The sequence below is a fragment of the Chelonia mydas genome, chromosome 13 (assembly GCF_015237465.2).
Source record: "Chelonia mydas isolate rCheMyd1 chromosome 13, rCheMyd1.pri.v2, whole genome shotgun sequence".
Classification (NCBI taxonomy): Eukaryota; Metazoa; Chordata; order Testudines; family Cheloniidae; genus Chelonia; species Chelonia mydas.
Genome location: NC_051253.2, coordinates 39,894,529 through 39,921,745, shown reverse-complemented (window position 1 = coordinate 39,921,745; position 27,217 = coordinate 39,894,529). Strand labels below are relative to the sequence as shown.

General features: G+C 64.5%; 3 protein-coding genes across 3 annotated transcripts; 1 reads left to right on the top strand and 2 right to left on the bottom strand.

Annotated features, from left to right (window-relative positions):
- Positions 1–1,435: 1,435 nt before the first annotated feature.
- On the bottom strand, positions 1,436–16,020 carry ACIN1 (apoptotic chromatin condensation inducer 1). Its single transcript, XM_037915600.2, is given in 17 exon segments — positions 1,436–1,961; positions 2,098–2,198; positions 2,351–2,654; positions 2,928–3,035; positions 3,114–3,221; positions 3,477–3,521; positions 3,523–3,623; positions 4,013–4,157; positions 4,270–4,422; positions 4,688–4,824; positions 5,150–5,195; positions 8,295–8,436; positions 11,054–11,139; positions 11,377–11,559; positions 14,112–15,122; positions 15,124–15,507; positions 15,853–16,020. Coding segments are annotated over 17 exon segments (3,480 nt in total). The 5' UTR covers positions 16,006–16,020; the 3' UTR covers positions 1,436–1,688.
- Positions 16,021–21,282: 5,262 nt separating this feature from the next.
- C13H14orf119 (chromosome 13 C14orf119 homolog) lies at positions 21,283–22,814 on the top strand. The gene is made up of 2 exons (XM_007065417.4): positions 21,283–21,424; positions 21,759–22,814. Exon 2 carries the CDS (start codon positions 21,759–21,761, stop codon positions 22,110–22,112), a length of 354 nt encoding a protein of 117 aa, XP_007065479.1. The 5' UTR covers positions 21,283–21,424; the 3' UTR covers positions 22,113–22,814.
- Positions 22,815–24,057: 1,243 nt separating this feature from the next.
- CEBPE (CCAAT enhancer binding protein epsilon) lies at positions 24,058–26,239 on the bottom strand. Its single transcript, XM_027827755.3, has 2 exons — positions 25,334–26,239; positions 24,058–24,391 (listed from the first exon to the last, which is right to left on the bottom strand). The coding sequence occupies exons 1-2, from the start codon at positions 25,712–25,714 to the stop codon at positions 24,086–24,088; spliced, it is 687 nt and encodes a 228-aa protein (XP_027683556.2). The 5' UTR covers positions 25,715–26,239; the 3' UTR covers positions 24,058–24,085.
- Positions 26,240–27,217: the final 978 nt, after the last annotated feature.

The window sequence follows — 27,217 nt, the reverse complement described above, 5'->3', positions numbered from 1 at the left end:
TAAAACTCTGAACTATACACAAGAGAAACACTCCAAGAAGAAGTCCAAGAACCATTAGGAAACTTGCAATCGCAAGAGATGTTCCGGCAACTGTCTCAGGCGGCAAGAAGGAATTGAAGGGTGCGGGGCCAGTGGTGCCCTTTATACCGGTGCACGAGCGCAGGGCTCCAAGGGGCGCGAGGCTCAGCCCTTATGGATACACTAGGGGAAAAATCTCCAGCAACCATGCACACAGCACACACCTAACATGGAATGGATGCAAGCGTGCGTGTGAAAAAGCCCCTCCTCCCCATCCCTTTCTTCCAATTGTCAGTAATTTCATCCCGGTAAAGTATTTTCGCTCCTTCACAGATTTCACTGAGTTTTTTTAAAACTCACAAAGGGAGAGAATGTGGGAAAACCTACATTTTTAAACAGGCCTGTCTGGCATTTTTTTAAATTAGCCTAAAAAATAAAACTTGTTTAAAAAAAAAATTAGTCCCTTTTTAATCAATTTTAAATATTTTAAGATTTATTTTCCCCAGCGGGCAGAGTAATTCCTCATTCAATGGGAACGTTTTTATCATTTTTTCACCTGGGGAAGTGTTTGAAAAGGGCCACAATCCCCACTTCAATTGGTTTGCAGAGTGTGAAATTAAATCAACTTGGAGTGTAAAACGGTTTTCTCTCCAAAATGCGGGTTTTCTCTTCAAGTCACAAGTTGGTATTTGTCCTAGGAAAACTGGAAAAACCTGCTAAAAATGGTTGCATTCCCTCTCCTTGAACAGTCTGTTTCCCCCCAATGTTGCTGAACAGCTGCAGCTGGCCCCAGGAGATCAGAGATGCGGCGGGCGAGGAAACGGCTAATCCCCCCATCTCTGGAAAAATCAAGGCCAGGTCCCTCGTTTCTCTTGGGGTTTTAAACCCTGCAAAGCTGCAGAATTGGTCCATCACCTCACCTGTTGCTTTGGGGCCATTTCAAACCTGTCAAGGTGTTTCCTGCTTGCGATACGTTTTTCTGGTTTAAAGTGTTTTTATCCTGGAAAATTACAAAGAAAACCACTGGGAAAAGGGCCTTTCCCCTCGTTTAACAACTGCAGCCTGGTTAACGAGTGACGACACTTTCAACTCCGCCAACCTTCCCCACTTTTTAACACTTTTACCAGATGAGAAATGCTGGGGTGTGTGACAGAGAGAATTTGGGGTAACAGGAGCAAAAACACCACTTGAAAAATACCATCTTCCTGGGGTTTTACGAAGGGATTTGGTTGATTTTCCCCCAAGCACCCACTCACTTCTTCCGCTGGTCCTGGGAACAGCCCCACAGCAGAGCAGGGGCAGGGCACTGAGTAGGTTTTGTGGGGGGCTGGCTGTACTTTGGGGGCGACCCCAAAGAGCCACCCAGGGGCCACAATCCTGGCGCTTGGCCCCCCAGGAATCACACACACCCCTCGCGTATGAAACTAACTCCGGCTTTTATTCCTCTCGATTCCCAGCGACAGCAGAATAAAAAAACATTTGTCCCAAAATAAAATACAAATTAATGGGGTTCGGGGGGATAATCTGCCCCGGGGGGGCAGCGGGAGAAGGTGGATCTGCCCGGGGGAGGCAGAATTATCCGACTCAGTAATCCAGCAGCCCCCGGTAGAGCCCCAGGGTGGCCCCATGGGGGGCTGGGCCTGCCTCCCCCACAGCTGGCCAACGGGGCCTCAGCGGCGCCCCCCGCGGTCCCTCACTGGGGTGCTGCGGCTCCGGCTCCGGCTGTGCCTCTTGGCCTCCCGTCGCTCCCGGCCCCCCCGCTCAGCACCGCCTGCCCCCCCCGGGGCGCCCCCGGCCCCCCGCTCCCGGCTGTGCTCCCGTCGCTTGTCCCGCTCGGCCTGGCGGCTCCGCTCCCGCTGGCGCAACTCCTCCTCCTCCAGCTCCTTGCGGCGCCGCTCGCGCTCCCGCGCCCGGGCTGCCCGCTCAGCCTGCTTCTGCACGAACTGAGAGAGATGGGGTGAGTGCCAGGCTGGGGAGCCCCGGCCAGCCCCGCCCCAGAGCCCCCCCAGCCTCCTTGCCCTGTGGCACCAGCTCCCTCACTGAGCAGGGGCAAGGAGCCGGGCGACCCCCCACGCTCACCTGGGTGTCGGTCAGGGGCAGCCAGTAGATACAGGGGGCGGCCTTGGTCTTGCGGAAGAGATCGTCCAGCAGCTTGGCAGGGGGCTCCTCCGGGGCCTTTTCTGAGGGGGGGGGGGCAGGGTGTCAAGGGGTCAGGGGGCTCAGCAGGGTCGCACCCCCAGGTGCGGCCCCAGCCCTGCCCTCCAATTCCCCAGGCCCCACCCCCACATCCCTGGCCATCCCCCATCGCCCCGCCTCGCCCCCACCCCAGTACCTTTCTTCTCGCCCTTCTTCTCCTTGGCCTTGGGCGGCTCCTTGCGGCGGCGCTCGCGGGAACGGGAGCGGGGCCCCTCGCGCACCTTGTCGCGGTCCCACTCGCGCTCGGCCCGTGTGCGCTCCCGCCGCTCCATCTCGCGCTCCCGCTCCGCCCACTGCTCCCGCACCGCCCGCTCCGGCTCCCGCGAGCGCTCCCGGGGGGCTGAGCGCCGGCCCCCGCGCCCTCCGGCTGGCCCGGCCCCCGGGGCCGCCGCTGCTGCTTCCACCACCCGCTCTGGCAGCAGCCCCCGGTGGAAGTCCAGCTGAGGGGAGAGAGGGGGTCAGAGGTTGCCCCTGCTCCCCCCCAAACTCCCAACAACCCCCCAGCCCCACCCCAATTGCCCCAAAATCCTCAGTGCCCTGACACTCCCTGATCCCCCCAAACTCCTCCCAGCTCCCCAACGATCCCCTGCAAACTAGCCCTGACCCCCCAAACTCCTCCCCCTGACAGAGCCCCATGGGGTAATCCAGCTGAGGGGAAGGGATCAGAGTGGGCGTGGTGCCCCCCAACAACCCGCCCTGCCAGCAGCTGGTACCTCATCCTGCTCGGCGAAGTCAGCGGACAGGAACTTGGGGTTGGACTGGGGCCATTTCACCCCGTGCAGGGCGTTGCGGGTCAGCACAGCCTCCTCCACCGTGGAGTACTGCGGGGGAGAGAGAGATGGAGCAGGGGCGGTGGGGACTGACCCGCGGCAGGGAGGGACAGACGGACACACACTCACTGTGACGTAGCAGTGTGATTTGATCTTGTCGATCCAGAAGGCTTCTTCCACTAGTGTCCCCGTCCGGCCCAGCAGCTCCTTCAACTGGCCCAGCGTGAAGGGCCGCACCTGCAGGAGAGGGGTGGGCTGAGCGGGGTAACGCCAGGCAGTGGCAGACAGAGCAGGGCTCCCACCTCTCCGGAGCAGCCTGAGCCTGGCCTTTCCGGGCCAGCAGCCCCTGCCCCGTTCACTCCAGCAGAGCCAGGCCTGGCCAGGCCCGGAGCTGGGCGCTGACTGGGCAGGGTGCGGCAGAGCCAGGCCCGGAGCCGGGAACCGACTGGGCAGGGCGCAGCAGAGCCAGGCCCGGGTTCAGCCCCCACTCACCAGGTTGCAGATATGCACAATGGGGCTGGGCTTGGCGCGGGGGGGGCGACGGGAGCTGGGCCGTGCGCACAGGGTCATCGATGGTGATGGAGACGCCCGAGCGCTGCTGGCTGATGGAGCGGCGCGTCAGGGTGTCACTGAGTGTCACTGCGGGGGGCAGAGAGGGGTCAGGTAGCCATGGGGGAGCCCCCGACTCCCCCAGCCCCTCAAATGCCTCCCTGACCCCTGAGTCACGCCCCCCTAGCCCACTCCCATGGTCTCTGCTTCCCCCACTGATTCCTGTGAACCCCCCAGCCCCACACACTACCCCACAGCCCGGCCTTGCCCTGCACTCCAGGCACCCCCAGCCTCCCACACTGCCTGGAGCCTCGTCCGGCCTTGCCCCCCAGCCCATCCCAGCCTCCACCCCCATTCCAAGACCCCACAACTCACGCTCCCCCAGCCCAGTCCCCCATTCCAGGTGCCCCCAGCCCCCCCGCCTAGCCACCATCACTCCCCCAGGTCAGCCTGGCCTCGCCCCCCACCCGAGTCCTGACCTTTCTTGACTTCATGCTCCACAGGCGGGGGCAGCGGTAACTCTGCTGTGACCTGTGGGGCCTCGGGCTGCTCTTCCTCGGGCTCCTTCTCCTCCTCCTCCTCCTCCTCGCCCTGCCCGTTCTCCTGCCCCTCGGCTGGCACCACCTGCCGCAGGAGAGAGTGAGCATGTGGAGAATGGGACAATGTCGCCCCGGCAAGGGGAAATGGGAGCCCAGCATCCGGGATGGCAGTGCAGGACTCTCTGGCTCCCCCATACCTGCGTTACCGTCCGGCAGATCTTGAGCCCCTTCTCATGGGCGGGCGGCTCCCCGTGGCGCTCCCCCTCGTCCTCCGAGATGCGGGAGTCGTCGGCGTGAAGATCCACCACCGCCTCCTGCCCCGCCACCGGCTTCATCTCGGGGATCAGGCTCTGTGGGCACCAGGAGAGAAATGGGTCCCAGGTGTCCAGGGATACCACCTAGAGCCCACCACACCAATCACCCAGTAGGGAGAGCCAGGGAGAGCCATGGGACCCAGGAGTCCGGGGACACTACCTAGTGCCCACTGCACCAACCCTCCGGCGGGGAGAGTGGAGGCGAGGGATCCAGGCATCTGGGGATGGAGTGTGTCCCCCCATGGGCAGAGGCTGGAAGAAGGAAAGGGACCCAGGTGTCCAGGGCAGGGTCCCCCCATACCTTAAGCGACTCGGTGGTGATGCTGATGGACGGCTTCTTCTGGGTGGTGGCCGTGCTGGCCCCCCAGCGCCGCTTGCGCCCTCCCGACTGGCTGCCCTCCGTGTCACTGTTCCCCGCTGCTGCCCCCTTGGCCGCTGCTGCAACCCAACAGCCAATCAGAGCACAACATGGGGCCACAGCCCTACCCCTGGGCCACCCCCAGCCCTAACAGCCAATCAGAGCATAGGATGGGGATACCCACAAGGACCACCCCTAATATCCAGGGGCACCCCCTATTCCACCCCTCCACACACACACAATCCTACAGCCAATCAGCACGTGGGGTAGGGACCGAGTGCCCCTCCCCCATGGCCAATCCCACTGCCCCGCGAGCCCATCCCTGACCCACGGGCACCTATGGAGTCAGGGGTCCTAGGAACCCATCCAGATCTCGGGGGGGCCCGGCCTCGGGACGTCACTTACACACAACGGAGATCTTCCTCTTGAAGGCTTTGTGCTGCGCCGCAGCCTGCAGAGAGAGGGAACGAGACAGAGGAGGGGAGAGAGCCCCACACAGGGGGAGGGGGCCAGTCAGCACCTCTCCGTGGGGCAGCGGCCCCCAGACCCGCTGGGGTGGGGGGCGCAAGTGGCTCAGATGAGGCCAACGGGCTGGGAGACGGGGGGTTCTCAGACAGTCCAGGAATAACGGGGCACCCTCCCCCCTAGCAACAGGGCACAGCTAGGGCTCAGAGTCCTGGGAAAGGGGGTCTACCCCAGAGCCAGCCCCACACACTGCCCCCCATGACCCCGATTCCCCTCACTGCCCCCTGCCAATCCCACACACTGCCCATGACCCTGACCCCCTCACTGCCCCCCGCCAACCCCACACACTGCCCCCATGACCCTGACCCCCTCACTGCCTCCTGCCAACGCCACACACTGCCCCCCACGACCCTGACCTCCTCACTGCCCCCTGCCAACCCCACACACTGTCCCCCATGACCCTGACCCCCCCATTTCCCTCGACCCCGATCCCCCTCACTGCCCCCCCATGACCCCAGTCCCCCTCACTGACCCCACCATCCCCACAAACTGCCCCCATCTGATACACTGCCCCCGCCATCCCCCTACACTGCCCCCCAACACGACACTCTGCCCCCCATGACCCATCCCCCCACTGCCCCCCCATAAGCCCGATCCCTCACGCTGCCCCCCACCATCCCCCCACAAGCTGCTGGCCCCACCCTGCTCTCTGTGAGCCCTGTGACCCAACTCTGCCCCCCGAACCTCCACGCCCCACGCTGCCCCCCTGGATTTATTCCTGGAAAGCTCAAACCCCAAAGAGGGAGCTGGGGACCCTGCTGCCCCACAGATCCATTAACACCTTGGAGGCTGGGCCCCTCCCCCAAAAAACTCCACACAAAGAGTTTAACCAAAAACCTCCTTTGCCTTTAAAGAACGTAAGGAAACCAAAGAGACAAGAAGAAATAAAGGTGCAGCCAGAGGCGCCAGGTACCATCTCACACCTGGGGCGTCCTTCGTCGGCCAATCGCACCGCAGTGCCCAGGGTATCTAGGCAACGGCCGGTCCAATCGCAATGCACCCTCCCAGGTTTGGAGGGGCGGGGCGGGGCGGCAAGAGACAAGGTGGTGGTGGCGGAGGAACCTAGCGCTGGCTGGCGTCCCGGAGGAGAGAGGGCAAAGGTGGGAGCCGCCCGCCGGCGGGGGGCTGGGTGGAGAGTCCCAAGAGAGCGGGCCCCCGGGGCTGGAGGTCCTTGGAGCAAGTCCTGAGAGCAACGGAGACCCCCGGGGTGGAGGAGAACCCCAGGGGCAGGAGATCCTTGGAGCAAGTCCCGAGCGGGGTGGAGGAGAACCCCAGGGGCAGGAGATCCTTGGAGCAAGTCCCGAGCGGGGTGGAGGAGAACCCCAGGGGCAGGAGGTCCTTGGAGCAAGTCCCGAGCGGGGTGGAGGAGAACCCCAGGGGCAGGAGGTCCTTGGAGCAACCCCTGAGAGTTGCAGGGATTCCCTGGAGATGAAGATCTTCAGAGCTCATCCCTTGAGCAGACAAGTTCTGTCCCCGGGGACTGGAGGAGACACCCAGGGGCTGGAGGTCCTGGAGCGAGTCGCAAGAGCAGCAGACACCGCAGGTCCCGGACGTCCTGGCATAGTCCTGAGAACAGTGGAGACTCCCCAGGGGAGGAGAACCCCAGGAGCTGGAGATCCTTCAAGCGAGTCTGCGAGCAACGGAGACGCCTGGAATCAAGGAGAACCCCAGGAGTGGAGATCCTCACATGGTCTGAGAGCAATGGAGACCCCAGAGCTGGAGATTCCTGGGGGCTGGAGGTCCTAGCATGGTCTGAGAGCAAATGAGACCCCAGGGGCTGGAGATCCTTGGAATGACTCATGAGAGCTGCAGGGACCCCCAGAAGGTGAAAGTCTTCAGAGCTCATTCCTTGAGCAGCTGAGTTCTGCCCCCGGGTGTCGAGTCCCATGAGCAACAGAGACCCCGAGGGCCGGAGGAGACGTCTAGGGGCTGGAGGTCCTTGGAGAGAGTCCTAGGAGCAGCGGAGACCCTTGGGGCCAGAACAGACGCCCGGGGGCCGGAGGTCCTTGGAAGGAGTCCCAGGAGCAGCGGAGACGCCCGGGGCCGGAGGTCCTTGGAGAGAGTCCCAGGAGCGGCGGAGGCTCCTGGCAGCACCGACCCTTCGGGGGCGCAGGTCAGTAACAGAGGGGTTTGCAGTGAATCCACCAGCCTGGAGACCCCCAGGGCTATCAGTGACCTTGGGGGCCTGGAGATGACCCCCAGGTCCTTGGACAGTCCATCAGCCTGGAGACCCCAGGGGCCAAGGTTCATGAGCAGCAGGTCCCCCGGCCCCACATGCAGATGACATCCCAGCGGAGCTGCGCGGGAGCAGTGTCTCCAGGGGCCCCCCGCGGCTGGGAGCTTGGACCGCCTGGATGCCAGGGTTCATGCTTCCCTCCCCCCGCCCGCTCTCTGTCTCTCTCTCCGCATCTCTCTGGCGCGTGCGCCCGCTGGGCCGGATGCTCTTTAAAAACGTGGATCAGAACAGAGGAGTCCAGAGGAGAAGGTCAACGGGGGATTGGGGGGGCCGTGGGGGGTCCTGCCCGTCCCCGGAGGCGGCTCTGGGAGAGGGGGTGCCCCCAGCCGGGGCGGGGGGAGCACCAAGGACTGGGGTGGAGCTCGGGAAAGATGGACCTCGTGACAAGGCGACATTCTGCAGAACCAACCACCGCCCCCGCAGCCCCCCAGGCCCTGTGTCCCCAAACTACAGCGAACGGGGGGCCAGGGGGAGGCTTGGCTGGCTCTAGAGGGGGTTCTGGAAACCCTCCCATGGCAGGGGGTGCCCAGGAGAGCACCCCCAAATTGGCTGGCAGCGCATGCGGGCTTATCCCAGCCCCCCGTCTCCTCCACTGTGAGCAGCTCTGGAAGTGGGGGAGACCTCCCCCAAATGCCTTGGAAGGGGGGCAGACCCCTCCCCCACCCTGGTTTTGCCAGCAAAGTCCTCCCCATTGGCGCCCCCCAACCCATGCCCTGCCCCTTGCTGGCTGAGCTACCCCCCCGGGACCCCCACCTGCCCACCATGCCATGGGGCGCCCCGCCATGCTACCTCTTTCCTCTCCTCGTCCTCGGGGCCCCCGTCGGGGCGCTCGTCAGGGCCGGGGGGCTGAGCAGGGAGGCCGGCCGGGGGGCTGGCGCCGGCCTGGTGGGGCTCCAACTCCATAGGCACCTCCTCCTTCTCCTCCTGGTTACTGGGAGGAAATGGGGGGTTACTGGGGGGTGGGTGCCCTACATCCCTTCACCCCCAGTGCCCCATCACCCCCAGAGCCCCTACCCTTCACCCCCAGGCCCTTCACCCCCAGCCTCCCCTCATCCCAGTGTCCCTTCACCCCCCAATGCTCCCCGCTACCCCAAGCCCCTACACCCCTGCTCCCCCATACTCCTAGCCCCTTCACTCCCGGCCCCCCCCAAGCCCTTCCCCCCACCCCAAGCCCTTCCCCCCAGAGCCCCTTCACCCCACCCCATACCCCCAGAACTCCCCGCACCTCCTTCACCCCCAGAGCACCCTGCACCCCAGAGCCCCTTCACTTCCAGTCCCCATACCCTTCACCCCCAGAGCTCCTTGCCCCTTCACTTTTGGCCCTCCCCTTACATCCCGAGCCCCTTCACCCCAGAGCCCCTTCACCTCCGGCCCCCCCCGCCCCTTCACCCCCAGAGCTCCTTGCACCCCAGAGCTTTCACCCCCGGCCCCCGCATACTCCCAGAGCATCCCGCACCCCAGCGCCCCTTCACTTCCAGTCCCCCCATCCCCAGCACCCCTTCACCCCCAGAGCTCCTTGCACCCCAGAGTCTTCACTCCCCCCATCCCCAGCCCCCCACAACCCCAGAGCCCCTTCACTGCCTGCCCCCGACGCCTGAGGCCTTTCACTCTCGCCCCCTTCCCCCACCTCCTGCACCCCCAGAGCATCCCGCACCCCAGCGCCCCTTCACTTCCAGCCCCCCCATCCCCAGCACCCCTTCACCCCCAGAGCTCCTCACACCCCAGAACCTTCACTCCCCCATCCCCAGCCCCTTCGCCCCCCACATCCCCAGAACCCCTTCACTCCCTGCCCCCCACATCTCCAGCCCCTTCACTCCCCCAGAGCTCCTCACACCCCAGATCCTTCACTCCCAGCCCCCCCATACCCCCAGCCCCTTCACGCCGAAGGCCTTTCACTCCCACCCCCTTCCCTCCACCTCCTGCACCCCCAGAGCTCCCCACATCCCAGGGCCCTTTACTTCTGGCCTGCCCCCACTCCCTCCTGCATCCTTCACCCCCCGCCCCCCCAAAGCACAGCTTGGAAACACCCTCCCCCACATCCCCCCGCCCCCTGCAAACACCCCAACCTCCCTCCCCCGCCAGCTCAGCCCAGCCCAGCCGCGGCGGGGAGGGGGCGGGGAGGGAGACCCCGCGCGGGGGGGCCGGGCCGCACGTGGGGGCTGGGAGGGAATGAATGGGGGGAGGGGCACGCGCCGGGCCGGAAGCCGGCAATGAATGGGGGGGCGCAGCAGGGAGGGGCCGGCAATGAATGGGGGGCGGCGCGCGGGCCGGGGGGGCGGGCTATGGGGGCGGGGGCGGGTCTCACCCGCGGGCCCGGGGGCCCGGCATGGCGGCGGCGATGGCGACTCAGGGCTGCGGACCGGGCCGGGGCAGCGGCGGGCGGCGAGCGGGCGGGGCGGCCATTTTACCGCTACCCAGCAGCCCCCGCGCGGGGGCGGGACCGCCGCAGCCCCCCGGAGCCCCCCCGCCCCTCAACAGCCCCTCCCCCATCAACGGCCCCCCCGCTCATAACCCCGCCCCTCAGACCCCCCCGGCTCACAGCCCCGCCCCCATCAACGCTCCCCCGCTCAGAGCCCCGCCCCCTCAGGCCCCCCCGGCTCACAGCCCCGCCCCCTCAACCCCCCCCGTCTCACAGCCCCGCCCCATCAACGCTCCCCCGCTCAGAGCCCCGCCCCCTCAGCCCCCCCGTCTCACAGCCCCGCCCCCATCAACGCTCCCCCGGCTCACAGCCCCGCCCCCTCAGACCCCCCCCGGCTCACAGCCCCTCCCCCATCAACGGCCCCCTCAGACCCCCCCGCTCAGAGCCCCTCCCCCATCAACGCCCCCCCGCTCAGAGCCCCGCCCCCTCAGACCCCCCCCCGGCTCACAGCCCCGCCCCCATCAACAGCCCCCTCAGACCCCCCCGCTCAGAGCCCCTCCCCCATCAACGCCCCCCCGCTCACAGCCCCGCCCCCTCAGACCCCCCCCGCTCACAGCCCCTCCCCCATCAACGGCCCCCTCAGACCCCCCCCGGCTCACAGCCCCTCCCCCATCAACAGCCCCCTCCGCTCAGAGCCCCTCCCCCATCAACGCTCCCCCGCTCAGAGCTCCGCCCCCTCAGACCCCCCCCCGGCTCACAGCCCCTCCCCCATCAACAGCCCCCTCCGCTCAGAGCCCCTCCCCCATCAACGCCCCCCCCACTCACAGCCCTGCCCCCTCAACCCCCCCCCCCCCGGCTCACAGCCCCTCCCCCATCAACGGTCCCCTCAGACCCCCCCGCTCAGAGCCCCGTCCCCTCAGGCCCCCCTCAGCTCACAGCCCCGCCCCCTCAGACCCCCCCCCGGCTCACAGCCCCTCCCCCATCAACAGCCCCCTCAGCTCACAGCCCCGCCCCCTCAGCCCCTCCCCCATCTCCAGCCTGCACAGCGGCTGGCCACTAGCATGGCCTAGTGCAGCCCCTCCCCACAGGCTCAGGGACCCAGGCGTCCCAGCCCGCCCCTCCCCCGATGTCCCATCCCAGCCCCTCCCTGCAGGCTCAGGGACCCAGGCGTCTGAGCCTGGACACTTACTTCGTAGGCTGCCTCTGCTCTGCCTGGCGCGGTGGGTCCCCCGTGGGCACTGCCCTGGCTGGGCCCCCCGGGGTCTCTGAGCTGCCCTGTGGGGAGAGGCAGAGGAGGGGCCTGTGTTAGAGGGGTCCCAGGCCTGCCCCCCAGCCAGCCTGTCCCCCCTCTGGCCCCGGGGCCGGAGCTGGGCCAGCACCCCCAGAGAGGAAAAGCCCCATCCCCCCCAGCCAGTCACGCCCCCTGGAAGGGAAATGCCCCATGCCCCATTCCCCCCGGTACCCCATTCCCTGCCCCCCGAGGAAAAGGCCCCGTGCCCCTCTCTCTCATACCTGCTGCGACAACGGGCTGTGCCGGTGCCCGTGGCTGGGGCGTCTCTGGGGGGCCGGTGGGGGCAAGGGGGCCGGTCTGCCCTCTGCCATGGGACTCTCTGGCGCCTCCTGCTGTCCTGCCGGGGAGGGTTCTTTGGTGCGTGGGGAACTGGGGCCAGCCCACAAGGCGTCAGGGCTGTGCGACTGGGGCATCCAAATAAACAGAGAGAGCTTTAGTGAGGCATTGACCCCGGCTGCCCCCCACCGCCAGGTGTGATCTGGAACAGGGGGAGGAGACCTAGAGCCGGATCTAGAGCATCGACCCGATGGGGAGCAGGAGTCTGGCTCCTTGGGGCTTGAGAACTCGCTTAGGATCTAGAACCACCAGCTGGATCTGTAACCAGGGTGTAGGGTTTGGAGAGGGTTGGGGTCTGAACAGAACTGGGGGGGGAAGATGTCCTCAGGGTCTAGAACATCAAAGGCCCTGGAACTTAAGAACTGGATCCCTCTCACCCAGGACCCTGTGTCCGACTGGCCAGAAGAGGGCAATCATTGAGCGAGCCACCCAGCTCCTGGCAGCCCAAGCTTTGCAGCCACCCGGCGTAGGGGGCTGCGTCCCTGACCAGCTTGGCCAATGGCCATTGCTGGACCCGGCCTCTAGGAATGTGGCTCCTTGTGTGTCAAACCCCCTTCTACTTCTGGCCTCAACCCATCCCCTGGCAGTGAGTTCCACAGGTTAACTGAAATCCTGCCTGCTGGAAACCTGCTGCATGTTCATGAGCCCTCCAGTTTGTGTCAGCCCTAGTCACAGTCTCCGCCCCAGCCCTCTGCCGTGGCCCCACGGTCACCCCTTCTCCCTCCTGAGCAGGCCCCGGCTTTGCCATCTCTCCTCACACGGAGCCCACTCCAGCCCCCACAGCCTGCTTCTGGCCTTTCTCCCAGTGCCCTGGATCTGTGCGTGCGGGATGCCAGGGGTGGGCACTGGGCGCCCAGGGATTCAGACAGGGGTAGGATGAGATTTCCTGTCTCGTTCTCTCTTCTAATGCGCCAGGAGCTTTTCTGAGGGCGGCTGCATGGTGAGTGGCTGTTTGCCGGGAACAAACCGCAGCTCCGAGATCTCTCGCGTGGGTCCAGCGCACTGACCCAGGAGAGACCTTCCCCCTGCCCCCACTCGCTGGGCTAGGAGCCCTTGGGGAGGGACCTTGGCCCAGGCTCTCTGCCCCTCCCCACCCCGCCCATGGCGCCGCAGTCGTGGGCCCCCTCCATGGATCGCCAGAGCCTGGCGAGGGAGATTTCCCTTCTCACAGCCCATGGCTAGAGTTTAGCCAGGCACCGAACTTCAGCCCGGGCCCAGCACTGCCAGGAGAAACAGGCATCACAGGAGCGAGGTGCCAGCCTGCTGGGCGCGAGGCCGGTTCCCTAGCACAAAGCCCTGGGCCTGGGGCATTACGCTAGGTTAATTCATCACCGCGCTCCGCATCCTCAGCCCCGTCACCCCCAGAGAACAGCTGGGGGGGGAGGTGGGAATTGACCTGTGGCCGGGCAGCGAGGAGCGATGCCGAGAGCGCATCTCTGCCACGGCCTTGGGCTCCTTTAGTGCCAGATTCCCTGCTTCCAACGGGCTTCCGGCCACTCCTGCTGTGACACTGGGTGTCTCTTGCAAGTGGCTCCTCTGGCCCTGCTGGGGGTCAGCTCCTCTCTGACTCGCCTTTGGCCTCTCCCCACCTCCTCCCCTGACTATTTGTAATTTGGAGGATTTCTGAAATTTGAGCCTCTCTGACTCTCCCTGCAGTTTGCAGGCATTTCACCCTGGTCCTCTGAATTTCCGGGTCACCAGCTGCCTCCGTTGCTATCAATCCCTTTCTGAATGTAGATGCTACTGTGGGGGCGCCCCCCTGTGATGTTCAACTTCTCTGTGTTATGGTCACTAATAGCCAGCGACAGAGGCAGGATCCACGTGGATTCTGGAGCAGAGGCCTAGAGAGGCAAGTGCCCTGCAGGGTCTGGGGCAGGGGTGGCCAACCTGGGGCTCCGGAGCCACATGCGGCTCTTCAGAAGTTACTGTGCGACTCCTTGTCTAGGCACCGACTCCGGGGCTGGAGCTACAGGCGCCAACTTTCCAGTGTGCTGCGGGGGTGCTCACTGCTCAACCCCTGGCTCTGCCACAGGCCCTGCCCCCACTCCACCCCTTCCCGCCCCCTCCCCATAGCCTGCTGTGCCCTCGCTCCTCCCCCCCGCGAGCCTCCTGCATGCCACAAAACAGCTGACTGGGAGGTAGGGGGAGGAGCTGATCAGTGGGGCTGTTGGTGGACGGGAGGCGCTGGGAGCTCATGGGGGGGCTGCTGACGTATTACTGTGGCTCTTTGGCAATGTACATTGGTAAATTCTGGCTCCTTCTCAGTCAGGGCTTGACTAGAGTCTAGAACGCCCACCTGGAGCGAGCCCAGCACCCCAGGAAGGGGAGCAGGAATGGGGCCCAGAGCTAGACCACGGAGGGACGGGGCATCTTTTGGGTCTATAATGGGGGGTTGCGATCTAGAACACCAAGACTGGGTCTGGAATTGGCCTAGCGCTCCAGAACATGGCTCTGGTATAGGGTTGGGTTCTAGATTGCACACGGAGCAGGAGCTGGTGGGGAGGGGGATCTAGAACACCAAAACTGGGTCTGGAACAGGCCTAGCCCTCCAGGACATGGCTCTAGCATAGGTTTGGGTTCTAGATCGCACAGGGAGCAGGGCAGGTGGCTTGGGGCTCACCTTCCTGCTGCTGCTGGAGCTGGAGCGCGAGGCCTGGCGCTTCCTGGTGGGCGACTCGGAGCGGCTGGAGTGGGACCCGGAGGAGGTGGAGTCTGAGTCGGAGTCTGAGTTGGACCCACCCCTCCGCCGGCGCTGAGGGGGAGGGGAAGGTGATGCTGGGTGGGCCCCTGACGGCCTTTTCTGACTGGGGGGGGCCTCCTTGGTCAGCAGTGGGGGAGGTGGCTCATCCTCCCCAGGAGGCACCATCGGTGCCTCCCCTTCTGACAGCTGGGGAGGGGTTGGGGAGCCGGGGGTTGCAGATGCCCCCCGTTCCTGTGAGATCTCAGGGGGCCCCTCTGCCTCCTCCTGGGGGGCCCCCTTGTCATCCTGGACCCCAGCTGCTCCCTTCTTCTCTGGGGAATCCTTCAGCTGGGGGGCCATCAGGCTGGGCTGCCCCTTCTCCTGGTGGACCGTCGGGCTGGCCTCCCCTTTTGCCTGGGGGAACGGTGGGCTGGCCTCCCCTTTTGCCTGTGGGGACGGTGGGCTGGCCTCCTCTTTTGCCTGGGGGGACGGTGGGCTGGCCTCCCCTTTTGCCTGGGGGGCCGTCGGGCTGGCCTCCCCCTTCTCGTGGGGGGAGGGCAGGCTGGGCTCCCCCTTCTCGTGGGGGGACGGCAGGCTGGGCTCCCCCTTCTCGTGGGGGGACGGCAGGCTGGGCTCCTCCTCCTTCTGGGGGACCATTGGGCTGCACTCCCCCTTTTCCTGGGGATCTGGCAAGCTGGACTCCCCCTTCTCCTGAGGGGCCGGTGGGCTGGGCTCCCCCTTCTCCTGGGGGGCTGGAGTCACAGCTGTCCAACTTCCCTGGGGTTCCGAGGGCCTGGTCACCCCCCTTTCCTGGGACTCAGGACCTCCGGGCCCCTCTGTCTCCAGGGGCATCAGAACCTGGGCTGACCCCCTTCCTTGGGGCCCTGGTAATCTGGGGCCCCCCATTCCCTGGGCCTCAGGCCCCCCCACTTCCTGGGGTGCTGGAGATCTGGGCCCCCCCCACTTCCTGGGGTGCTGGGGATCTGGGCACTCTTGTCTGTTGGAGTGTTGGGGCCATGAGCCCCCCCTTTTCCTGCCAGGACCCCCTGATTTCCTGGGGTGAGCTGCTTGCCTGAGGGCCTGGGGGCCAGGCTTCCCCCATCCCTCGGGAAGACTCCTTCCCCTCTGGATCCTTTGCTTCCTCCTCCTCCTCCTCCTCGTCCTCCTCTTCCTCCTCCTCATCGTCGTCTTCCTCCTCCTCCTCCTCTTCCTCCTCCTCCTCTTCCTCCTCCAGCTTCAGGGCGGGCCGTGGCGCACTCCTCCGGCCCCTTGGGGTCGCCTCCCGCTCCTCCAGCCCCACGGCCTGGGTACCCTCCGGGGCCTTGGCAGCTCTGGCCTGGGAAAGAAGGGGAGTGGCTGATAGAGGACGCTCCCTGCTGGCCCCCTGCAGCACAGCACCCTCTGTCGCCTCCACTCCCCACAGCACAGCGTCCCCCACACCCTCCAGCACAGCGCCCCCAACACTCTCCAGCACAGCGCCCCGTCTTCCTCCCGCTCCCCACAGCACGGCACCCGCTTCAGCTCCCTGCAGTCCAGCGCACCCTGCTTCACCCGCCCCGCTCCCTGCAGCCTGGCGCCCCCTGCTGCACCCGCTCCGCTCCCTGCAGCCCAGCCCCCCTGGTGAGCCCCTGCCCTGCTCTCTGCGGCCCAGCGCCCCCTTGCTGTATGCTGCAGCACTGACCTGCCTGACTCTGGTGGAGCGGCGCTCCTGCCTCCTGGTCCCCTCCTCGTCGGAGTCGTTTCTCTCCCGGGAGATGGGGTAGCTCTTCCCAGAGGCTGGGAAATGACAGGGAACCATCAGCTCAAGGGGCTGGGCCTGGAGTCCAGCCTGCATCCTGCTCTAGACCTTTGCACCACCCCCGATCCAAAACCTCTCCCTTCTGGATCCCCAGGCCAGGCCCACTCTGTTGAATCTAGATCCCACCAGGGAAGTCTAGATGTGTGCCCGTTCTAGAGGCCATGCCAAGCTTGGACAGAACCCACCACCCCGTGATCTAGGACCTCGTTCCTTCTGAGCCAGAACCCACCTGTTCGAGACCCAGCACCTTCCTTCTCCATTCTTGCTGCCTCTCCACTTTTCTATCTCCTCAGGCAGTGAGGTTTCTGCATCTGCAGTGGTTTGACCCCCCCGGACCAGATCTCGCATCCAGATAGCAAAGGATCATGAGAGCCGGTGTTCACCCCAAAACTATCCGAGTGCCGTGGATCTAAAGTGGTCTAGGTTCTAGACTGGTAACCTGGTCTCTCGAAACCCTTATCTGGAGCAGACAGCATTCTAGATCTCTGCTGTATATGGTTTGAAAGAGTGCACTGAGGGGTCTGGACCCAAGCAATGTTCTAGGTGTCTCGGTCTAGACCCCCTGATTTTAAAATGCTTGGTTACTGTGGCAAAGAGAGCTCATGAGCAGAGGCAATGACATGCCCCTGGGGAGAGCGAGGTTCTAGATCACCTTAGCTTTCTGGGTCCCACACACCCTTCTGCATCGAATCCTGGACTGGGGCTGCATGTTCTAAACCAGTCACAGTGCTAGGTTTTCTAGATTCCAGACCAGTCATTCCAGAATCCCACTCCAGAACACCAGCTCCAGAACATGCTGTTCTAGATCCCAGGGTTCTAGAGTCCAGTCAGCCACCGGCTCCAGATGCAGAGGGCAAAGCTCGCTCCAGTAACAGAAACATGGAAGGATGCAGGTAGTACTGGGCAGACCCAGAGATGCAAACCTGGCAGCAGCCCTGCCATTGGCTGACACCCCCTCTGCAGTCAGCCAATCAAAGGCACCCATTTCCACCTCACCTGGTGGCTTGGGTTCTGAAGAAGCCTCATGCCCACTGGCTGAATGCTGAGGCAAATTCCAGCCAATCAAACGTGCCCGGTGCCCACACGCAGGCTGAGAAGGACCAGGGTCCCTGGACACAGATACTAGGGACTGGGCCCCTCCCCACACTCACCCTCCAGCTCGGCTGCCTCCCGCGCCTCCCTCTGCAGCCGCTGCTGCAGCAGCTCGTGCTGCTTCTCCAGGTATTGCTTGATGAAGCTGTTCTGGCTCATTTCCTCGCCGATCTGCAGGGAGATGAGAGGGTGAGGGGGCAGGATGCCTGGGTTCCATCCCTTGCTCTGTGGAGGGATGGTAGTTAGAGTGGGGGTGGGGCTGGGAGGCAGGACTCCTGGGCTCTCTCCTGGCACTAGGAAGGCAATGGGCTCTGGTGGTTAGGGTGGGGGGGCTGGGAGCCAGGACTCCTGGGCTCTCTCCCGGCTCTGGGAAGGCAGTTGGCTCTAGTGGTTAGGGGGTTAGGGCGGGGGGGAGGGGCTGGGAGCAAGGATTCCTGGGCTCTCTCCTGGCTCTGGGAAGGCAGTGGGTTCTAGTGGTTAGAGGCAGGGCTAGAAGAAGGAACAGCTCCTCGCCCTCACTGTGGGCTGGCGGTGGCTGGGGTGACAGAAGAGCCCTTGTGCTGCCTGCACCTGCACTCAGGCCCCCCGGTACTCGTGACGGGCCTCACCTGGGAGTTAGGCTGGAAGGTGGCGTGCAGGGTTGAGTGCTTCTGGAGGTTCTCAAGCATCAGGGCCTGGGGTGGAGAGACACCGAGCTCAGAGACGGATCCCTGATGCCAAAGGGGCCCCCAGCCCTGGCCCCCCAGCCCAGCCTCCACTCCCCAGCTCCTCCAAGTCCTCCTATCCCAACCCTACACACAGGGCCTGCCCCCGCCCAGCTGAGCCTGACCCTCACACGTGTGACCCAACACAACCATCCAAGTGCTCTCTTTTATCCCATCCACAACCCAACTCCCTCAATGCACCGCCACAGCCCGCCGAACTGCACAGAGCCTCCGCAGCCTGACCCAACACCATCTCCCCACTCTTCCAAAGCCACGTCCTCCCCCCAGCCTTCATCCGTGACTTGACCCAACCCAGCTACGCCCACCCCAACGACCACCTTCCCACCCAATGTCCGTTCGCAGCCCCTCCAACTCAGCAGTCATCCCATCAAGCCTACATTCAAGGCTTGACTCAACCCTACCCAAGCAATGTCTACTCTCTAACCCACCCCACAACCCAAGACCCCCAATCGACTCTCTCAACACAATGCCCATGGGCTGACCAACTCAGTGTTTGCCATCCAACCCACTGACCCTCCACAAGCCACAGACCTAGCTATATAGCTCTGAAAATCCACCATCGCACCAGACTCTGAACAGTCTCTGCCACATTCCTGGATCGTCCCAGGACATCCGCCATCCAAACCAACTCCACCTTGACACAACACGTGTCAGTCATGCTCAATCCGCCAACATCCCCATGCATCCCACTCAAAAGCCACCTTTCAACTCACCCATCTAGCTTCAGCCCACCTCAGTCCATCTGCTGCCCATGTCCGCGCCTGCCAAATCATCAACCCAACAGAACAACACAAGAGTGGCCATCCAACCCCACCCAGGTCAGTGCTCTGTTACAGACTGGGTTCAGAGCCCATTATTATCAATGAGATGAAAAGCTGTCCTTCATTCAGGCTTAGCACAAGGTAACAGTAGGAGTCTCCAAGGCCACTCATGAATACAAACAACTCAGACACAGAGGTATGTGTGGATCAGAGTGTGGGAAGACTAGATTCAGCACAAGCAAGAGAGAGACATGGACAGAGGGAAAAAGCCAAGCAGACAGATTGGAAGCACAGTAACATGGCCTGAAGAGAAAACTAAAAGCAAGCTCAGGACAGTGAGCACAGAAACCAGCTGCTGGTGTTGGACTCTTCCTGCATTCAGAGAAACAAGATTATGTACGTTCTTGGTAAGCAAACAAAACTGCATCAGACAAAACGCCAGATTCCATCACCAATTTCTACTCCCAGCTGGAAAACCCCAGGGCACTGGACTAGTCACTCGACCCAGATGAGGTGGATACACGTAAACTAATCTTCTGAACACAACCACCACCCAATCCAATTCCACCGCACAACTCAACTACAACACAGCGCAACATCGGTTGGGTTGGACAGCTACCACCCCCCAGTCCAGTTCCACCGCCCAAACCAACTACAAAACAAACCAACATTGGATGCCCAACCCAACCCCCCCCCCCCCCCAATCCAATTCCACCACACACTCAACTACAACCCAGCGTCAGCTGCCCAACCCAACCAGCACCGCCCAATCCAATTCCATGGCCCAATTCAACTACAAACCAACCCAACAATGGCTGCCCAATGCAACCACCACCATCCAATCCAATTCCATCTTGTAACCCAACAACTCAACCCAGTGTTGAATGCCCAACACAACAGTTGCCATCTGACCTATTCCACCATATATCTCAGTGGTAGGAGATGACAGAACAAGGAATAATGGTCTCAAGTTGCAGTGGGGGATGTTTAGGTTGGATATTGGGAAAAACTTTTTCACGAGGAGGGTGGTGAAGCACTGGAATGCGTTACCTAGGGAGGTGGTGGAATCTCCTTCCTTAGAAGTTTTTAAGGTCAGGCTTGACAAAGCCCTGGCTGGGATGATTTAGTTGGGGATTGGTCCTGCTTTGAGCAGGGGGTTGGACTAGATGACCTCCTGAGGTCCCTTCCAACCGTGATATTCTATGATATCTCAGACGCAACCCAACTCAACATCCATCATCTAATACAATCCCATCATGTCATTCAACAATAATCCAACATCAAGTGCTAGCACAACATTCACCCTCCAACCAAACCGACTGTGTCCCTCAACCACAACTCTACCAACCATGAACTGTCCAACACAACATCCACATGAAGCCCTGCCACCCAACATTGGTGGTAACTGAGGGATTTCCCCAAGCCTCACCGTCCTACAGAATTTGTGGTAGCAAGAGGATCCCCCCAAGCCTCACCTCTGTGGTTTGTGGTGGCAAGGGGATACCCCAAGCCCCACGCTCCCTGAGGACAGCGGCAGTGTGATCTTCCCAAGCCCTCCGCCATTGGTGGTAGCAGTGGGATCTCCCCAAGCCTCAACCCCTCATTTGTGGTAGCAATGGAATCTCCCCAAACCCTGCTTCCCATTGGAGTCAGAAGTGGGATCTCCCCAAGCCCCACCTTGCCGCTGGTGGTGCCAGTGGAATCTCACCAAAACCCTGGCTCTTGGTGGGGGGGGTGAGATCTCCACAAGTCTTGCCCCCACTTAATAGGGGCAGTGGGATCTCCCCAGGTCCCACCCCCAAGTTTCTGACAGCAGTGGGATCTTCCCAAGCCCCGCCCCCCCGTTGGTGGGAGTAGTGGGATCTCCCCAAGTCCTGCTCCCCATTGGCGCCGGCAATGGGATCTCCCCAAGCCCCGCCCCCCCGTTGCTGGGGGCAGGGAGATCTCCCCAAGCCCCGCCCCCCCTGCTGGTGGCAGTTGGCTCTACCCCGGGCCTCCCCCCACCCTTGCGCCCCCCGGGCTCCCCTTTTCCGCGCCCCCCGCCCGTGCGAGGGTGGGATCCCCGCGCATGCGCGCTGGCTTCCCTCCGGGGCCCCGGGGCCCTGTGCCGGGCGGGGAGCGGGGGTCCCCCTGCGCATGCGCACTGCGTCCCGCGCCTCACCCCGCGGAGCCGCTTGATGAGCGCGCTCTTCTGGCCGCTCTTGGCCAGGCCGCGCTGCTGCAGGGCCGCCTTCAGGTCGGCGACCCGCAGCGCCTGCAGCGGCCTCCCGTCCAGAGTCACCTCCTCCCCGTCCGCCATCTTGTGTGGCGCCGCTACCGGCCTCCTCCCTCGCCCGGCCCGGGCCCGCTCGGCAACTTCCGGCCGCGCGTCGGCTCTTTCCGGAGCCGCTCGGCCGCCTCCGGGCCGCCCCTCGTGCGCCTTCGGCTCTTTCCGGCGCCGCTCGGCGACCTTCGCTTACCCGGAAGTGCCCGTCTCGGCTCTTCGGGTCTTTTCGGCCACACTTCGGGCTGCGCCGGCACCGGCGCGCACCCGGAAGTGGACTTCGGGACTTTCCGTCACTCCTCGGGAGCTTCCGGGTAGAGGCTCGGGACCCGGAAGTGAGGTCCAGCAGCGCTTGGATGCGTCCGTCCACACTCGGAAAACATCGAGCACGTCCGGCGCCGACTCGGCTTCGTCATTGCGCATGCGCCCGACGACAACCGTTCGAACGCGCTCGGTTATTTCCGCCGACAGGCGAAGGAAACAAGCGTGCGCTCGGGCCGCTCCGGAAATGCTCGGATACTTCCGCCCATCACCCGCGGAGGGGGCCAGGGTGAAAACGAGGCTTGGCCTGGGGCTGCGCGTGGAGGCGCCTGGCGATCGCGGTGTGGACCCGGGTGAGGACTGAGATCTGCCCCGGCTGGGCTCTGCCCCACTCGGGCCCCGCCCCTCCCCCTCTCTGCCCCAGGGCGCGGCTAACAACACTGGGACGGGGTTACCCCGGGCGGGGCGGGGCGGGGCTGTGTCCGGGCTCAGGGCTAACAGCACCGGGGCGGGGCTGTGCCCAGGGGGGCGGGGCTAACAGCACCGGGGCGGGGCTGTGCCCAGGAGGGCGGGGCTAACAGCACCGGGGCGGGGCTGTGCCCAGGGGGGCGGGGCTAACAGCACCGGGGCGGGGCTATCTCCAGGAAGGCGGGGCACTGACCCAGGCGCTGACCCTTCTCTCCCCAGATGGCGGGGCGCCCCCTGCCGGCGCACGGGGCGGCCCAGGAGATGCGTTGTGTCCTGCACTGGTTCTCGGGCTGGGCACCACCCCAGCGCCAGCACTTCCTGCGTGACCTGCTGGCCAAGGCTGTGCCTGGCAAGCTGCGCCCCCTGCTGGAGGGGCTGGAGGCGCTGAGCCTCTCTGGGGCTCCTGCCCCACCCCCCTCCCTCTTCCAGTGCCAGCTGCGCCTCTGGGACCAGTGGTTCCGGGGCTGGAGCGAGCCGGAGCGCAACCACTTCCTGGCCCGGCTGGAGCAGGTCGACCCGGACTTCGCCGCCCACTTCTACTGCCAGCTGGCGGCCACTGCTGGGCAGGAGTAGGTGGCTGGGGCTGCCCCCTGCACCGTGCCAGGGACCCCCTTCCCGTTCTGTGCAGGGGGGTGAAAACCCCCCACATCTGCTCACCAGTCTCCATTCCGCTGAAGCGGTTTATGTCGGACTTACCAATAAGGTGGCCTGTTTATGTCGCACCTGCAATGCATCACCAGCAGGGGTCTCTGTGACAACCCCTCCCCCAGTGTGGCTGGATGAGCCTCAATTTCATCAAGAGGACTTCTGTTTATGTGGGTCCTACAGTAAGTTGGCCTGTTGATGTAAGACCTACAAGAAGTTGGCAGCTGTGGGGAAGGCACAAAGATCCCATGGCAAATCCCTCCCCGCCTTACCTCAGGATGAACATCGCTGTCCTCAGGTGACTTCCATTGTCATAGGACCTACAATAAGTGAGTCTGTTTACGTAGGACCTACACATAATTGCATCAGCCAGCCAGGTGCCCGGCGGGGGTTGCCGAGGCCCCAGGGCGACCCATTCCATGCCAGCCACCACGGTGACATCTGCTGACATAGGCCTGACACAACTTTCTGTGCCCCACCCCCCGCATGGGCTACACCACTGGCCGTTTCTTCATGGGGACTTGTTGTTTACGTAGGACCTACAGGCCTGTCCTGAGTGCCTGGAGCAGCCAGCAGAGGCCTGGGGAGGGGGACAGTTACTGAGTTATAAACTGAATGGGTCCGAAAGTACCAGCGCAGCGTCCCCGTGTGGTCTGTTCCCAGTGCTGCCACGGGGTGGGGGCTGGGCGCCCAGACTCCTGGGTTCTCTCCTCAGCTCTGGGAGGGGGGTGGGGTCTGGTGGGTTAGAGAGGGGGTCTGGGAGTGGGATGGAGAGATGGTGGGGGAGGGGAGTGCAGAGGGTGAGGGTTTCCCTCATTGGGGTGGGGGGTGCAGCAGGGGGGCATACAGGTGGCGGGGGAAGGCGCACAAGGGGCGGGGGAGGGGGGCGCACAGGGAGTGGGGGAGGGGATCTCTCAGCTCCACCCTGTGGGTGGCGAGACCGAGACCGGGAGTTTCGCAAACCGGCCCCATGGAAACGCCCGGGGGGGCTGCGGGGTAACGGCCTGTTTCACAATTCAGTGCAACCTCCCCGCCCGGGGGGGGGCAGGGCCTTGGCCCACGCTGGGGAGGGCAGGGGGGGATGCTCCACTTCTGGGGGGGGGGGGGGGACAGTGTCTCTGTCCCGCCCCCAGGCAGGTCCGGAGGTTGAGACACCAACCACGGGCTGAACCAACCGGCCTTGCACAACGCCTGCGGCCGGGGGAGGGGAGACGGGCCACAGCAAAGGACCCAGGCATCCAGGCCAGTGCCCCACGGGTCCCCCATCGCTCCCAGGCCAGCAGAGAGAGCCTGGGATGGGATCTGGGCAAGCCCTGAGCAGTCTGGGTGGTGGCTGGGGGGCAGTGAGCCAGCCTGACTGGGATCCCCCAAGCTGCGAGGGTCCACTGCTCAGCCCCCGCCAATCTGTGCCCCCTAATACGGGTGACCTCCCCACGTTTGTGGCTGGACCAGGGTTGCTGCCCTGCTTCTGGCCTGGCTGCGTCTCTGCCTCAGTTTCCCACAACATCCCACAGCCCAGTGTTTCTTCCAAATGGGGGGTTGCAGCCCTTGGCTCGTCCGATTCCTGCCTGCCCCCTGCGGCCCCACATCCTTCCCTGGGGAGGGGGGCAACTAATGACCATGGGGTGCTGGGCTCCCAAAATGGGCGGGACATCCTGTGATGGTGACCCGGGGGGCCAGGGATCACTGCCCCCCGCCTCCCCACAGATCACAGGGACCCTGGGGGCCAGCAATTGGCTCCCCCTTGCCACCCATGGATCACCGGGCCAGTGACCCCGGGGACCAGCGATTGTCCCCCCCCGGCCCTGCCCCCCACGGATCACCGGGACAGTGACCGGCCCCCCCACCTCACCCCCCACAGATCACCAGGCCCGGAGGTGTAAGCAGGTTTATTGGCCGGCTCAGCTGCAGGCCCCCAGCCCCTTGCCCAGCACGGCGGCCTCGGGCACCTGGCGGAAAAGGGCCCGGAGCGTGTCGAGCTCCTGGCTCAGCTGCGCCACCCGGCTCTGCAGCCGCTCGTTCTCCGCCGCCAGCTCCAGCACCCGCTGCTGCGTCTCCAGCACCCGCCGCTTGGCCTTGTCCCGGCTCTTGCGCACGGCGATGTTGTTCCGCTCCCGGCGCAGCCGGTACTCCAGGCTGTCCTTGTTCACCGCCTTCTTCCCCTTCCCCGGGCCCGGCGAGGCCAGCAGCGGGCTGCAGGGGGGGCCCTGCGGAGAGAAACGGCCAGCTGGGGCTGTGGGTCAGGAGTGAGGGGCACCAGCAGAGCTTTCGGGAGGGAGCCCAGGCCTGGGCTAGCAGGGAGCTGAAGGTTAGGAGTGAAGGGCACTGTGGCGGGCTGCAGGTCGGGAGTGAGGGGCACCGGAGGGGTGTGGGGGGGCTGCAGGTGGAGAGAGGGTGGGTGCTGGGGGGCTGCGGGTGTGAAGCAGGGAGACACCAGGGGATCTGTGGGTCGGGGGTGTGGGAGGCTGCGGGAGGGGAGCGGAATGGCGCTGGGGACTGCGGTCCGGGAGTGAGGGGCACCGGGGGGTGTGGGAGGCTGCAGGTGGAGAGAGGGTGGGTGCTGGGGGGCTGCGGGTGTGAAGCAGGGAGACGCCAGGGGATCTGCGGGTCGGGAATGTGGGGCACCGGAGGGGTGTGGGGGGCTGCAGGTGGAGAGAGGGTGGGTGCTGGGGGAGCTGCGGGTGTGAAGCAGGGAGACGCCAAGGGATCTGCGGGTCGGGAGTGTGGGGCACCGGAGGGGTGTGGGGGGGCTGCGGGAGGGGGGCGGAATGGAGCTGGGGGCTGCGGGCCGGGAGTGAGGGGCACCGGGGGGTGTGGGAGGCTGCAGGTGGAGAGAGGGTGGGTGCTGGGGGGCTGCGGGTGTGAAGCAGGGAGACGCCAGGGGATCTGCGGGTCGGGGGTGTGGGAGGCTGCGGGAGGGGAGCGGAATGGCGCTGGGGGCTGCGGGCCAGGAGTGAGGGGCACTGGGGGTGTGGAGGGCTGCGGGAGGGGAGCGGAATGGCGCTGGGGGCTGCGGGCCGGGAGTGAGGGGCACTGGGGGTGTGGAGGGCTGCGGGAGGGGAGCGGAATGGCGCTGGGGGCTGTGGGTCGGGAGTGAGGGGCACTGGGGGATGTGGGAGGCTGTGGGTCGGGAGTGAGGGGCACCTTACCTTGAGCGTGCGCAGGGCCGGGCCGGCACCCCCTGGGGGCAGGCTGATGGCCGTTTGCCCGCAATGTGCCACCTGGAAGGGCAGGGGGTTGTAGCCACTGCGGCGCCCGGGCTCAGCCCCCCGTGGCTCCTCCTTCACCAGGGTGCCGTAGCCCTTGTGGGCAGCCCCGTAGCCCCAGGGCTCCCCCTGCAGGTAGCCCGGGTAGGGGGTGCTCTTCGGTGCCCGCTGCGGGGGGCCCTGCAGAAGCTCCGACAGCAGCTGCTCATCACCAATGTAGGCAGCCAGGTCGATGGAGCCCTCATGCTCCCCGAGTGCCCCCAGCTCTGACGCCATGGGACGGGGGGGGGCCCGCTCGCAATCGTAGAACCCCCCCTGCGACATGGCTGTGCTCTCTCCCTGCACTCGCGCCTTGCTCGCTCCTTCGCCTCTCTCCCGCCACTCGCCACTTGCTCGAACCTCTTCGCTCTCAGTCACTTTCTTATTTGTTTCTCTCTTGTTCTCTCTCTTGTCCCTTCCTTCCTTGCAGGCTGTATCTGCCGCTTGGTCTTGTCTTTCTTCCTCTTTTTCACGCCAATTCGTTCCTTCGTTTCTTTCTCTCCGTCAGTCACTTTCTCCTTCGTCCCCCTCTCCGCCTGTTCGTGTCTTTCTTGGGTTTTCCTCTCTCGCTGATTTCCTTTCTCTCCTTTTTCTCAGATTCGCTCTTTTTCCCTCTCTCCGTTGGCCCCTTTCTCCGGCTGTCTTTCCTCCCCTCTGTCTGTGTCTAATCCATCCCTCCCGCCCCCCACAGTCCCCTGTAGCTTCTCTCTCTTCTCTCAGCCCTGTTTCGTTCCCTCTCTCCGTCCAGGTCTCTGCCGCACTCCCCTGCTTCTCTTCCCAGCTCTGCCTCCTTCTCTCTCTCTACGTCTCTCTCTCATTCCCCCCATCCCCCCGCCCCCCTTTTCCTTCCTCTTTCCGATGGGCTCCCCGGCTCCCCCTGCTGATGGCCCCAGGGGACCCCACCCTGCGACAGCCCCAGAGAGTGGGCCCCCTTCCCTGCCCTCCAAGGGGGCTGGGCTGATGGTAGTGGGCATCTCCCCCCAAATGTCCGGGGGAGCCCTGGGGCCGTAGCACCAACCCCTCCCTATGCCCCCTCTTTTCAAATAACACCCCAACTTCACTTCTAACAGCCCCCAGCCCTGCCCCATGCCCCACAAGCCACATCCACTGATTGACTCCACCCCCTGCTAGCCCAGCCCTGTCCTCCCAGCCCTGCCAGTGCCCCTCACTCCCAACCCGCAGCACCTGCTAGCCCAGCCCTGCACCCCTGCTCTGCCAGTGCCCCTCACTCCCGACCCGCAGCCCCTGCTAGCCCAGCCCTGCACCCCTGCTCTGCCGGTGCCCCTCACTCCCGACCCGCAGCCCCTGCTAACCCAGCCTTGGGCCCCCCAGGCCTGCCAGTGCCCCTCACTTCCGACCCGCAGCCCCTGCTAGCCCAGACCTGCACCCCTGCTCTGCCGGTGCCCCTCACTCCCGACCTGAAGCCCCCACCAGCCCAGCCTTGGACCCCTCAGGCCTGCCGGTGCCCCTCACTCTGGACCTGCAGCCCCTGCTAGGGTAACCAGACAGCAAATGTGAAAAATCGGGACAGGGGGTGGGGGTGGGGGTGTAATAGGAGTCTATATAAGAAAAAGACCCCAAAACCGGGACTGTCCCTATAAAATTGGGACATCTGGTCACCCTAGCCCCTGCTAGCCGAGCCCTGCACCCCACGTCCCCCGCAGCCCTGCTGGTGCCCCTCACTCCTGACCCGCAGCCCCTGCCCACCCCAGCTCTGCCAGTGCCCCTCGCTCCTGACCCACAGTCCCCTGCTAGCCTAGCCCTGGGCTTCCCACCCTCTGCCCCACA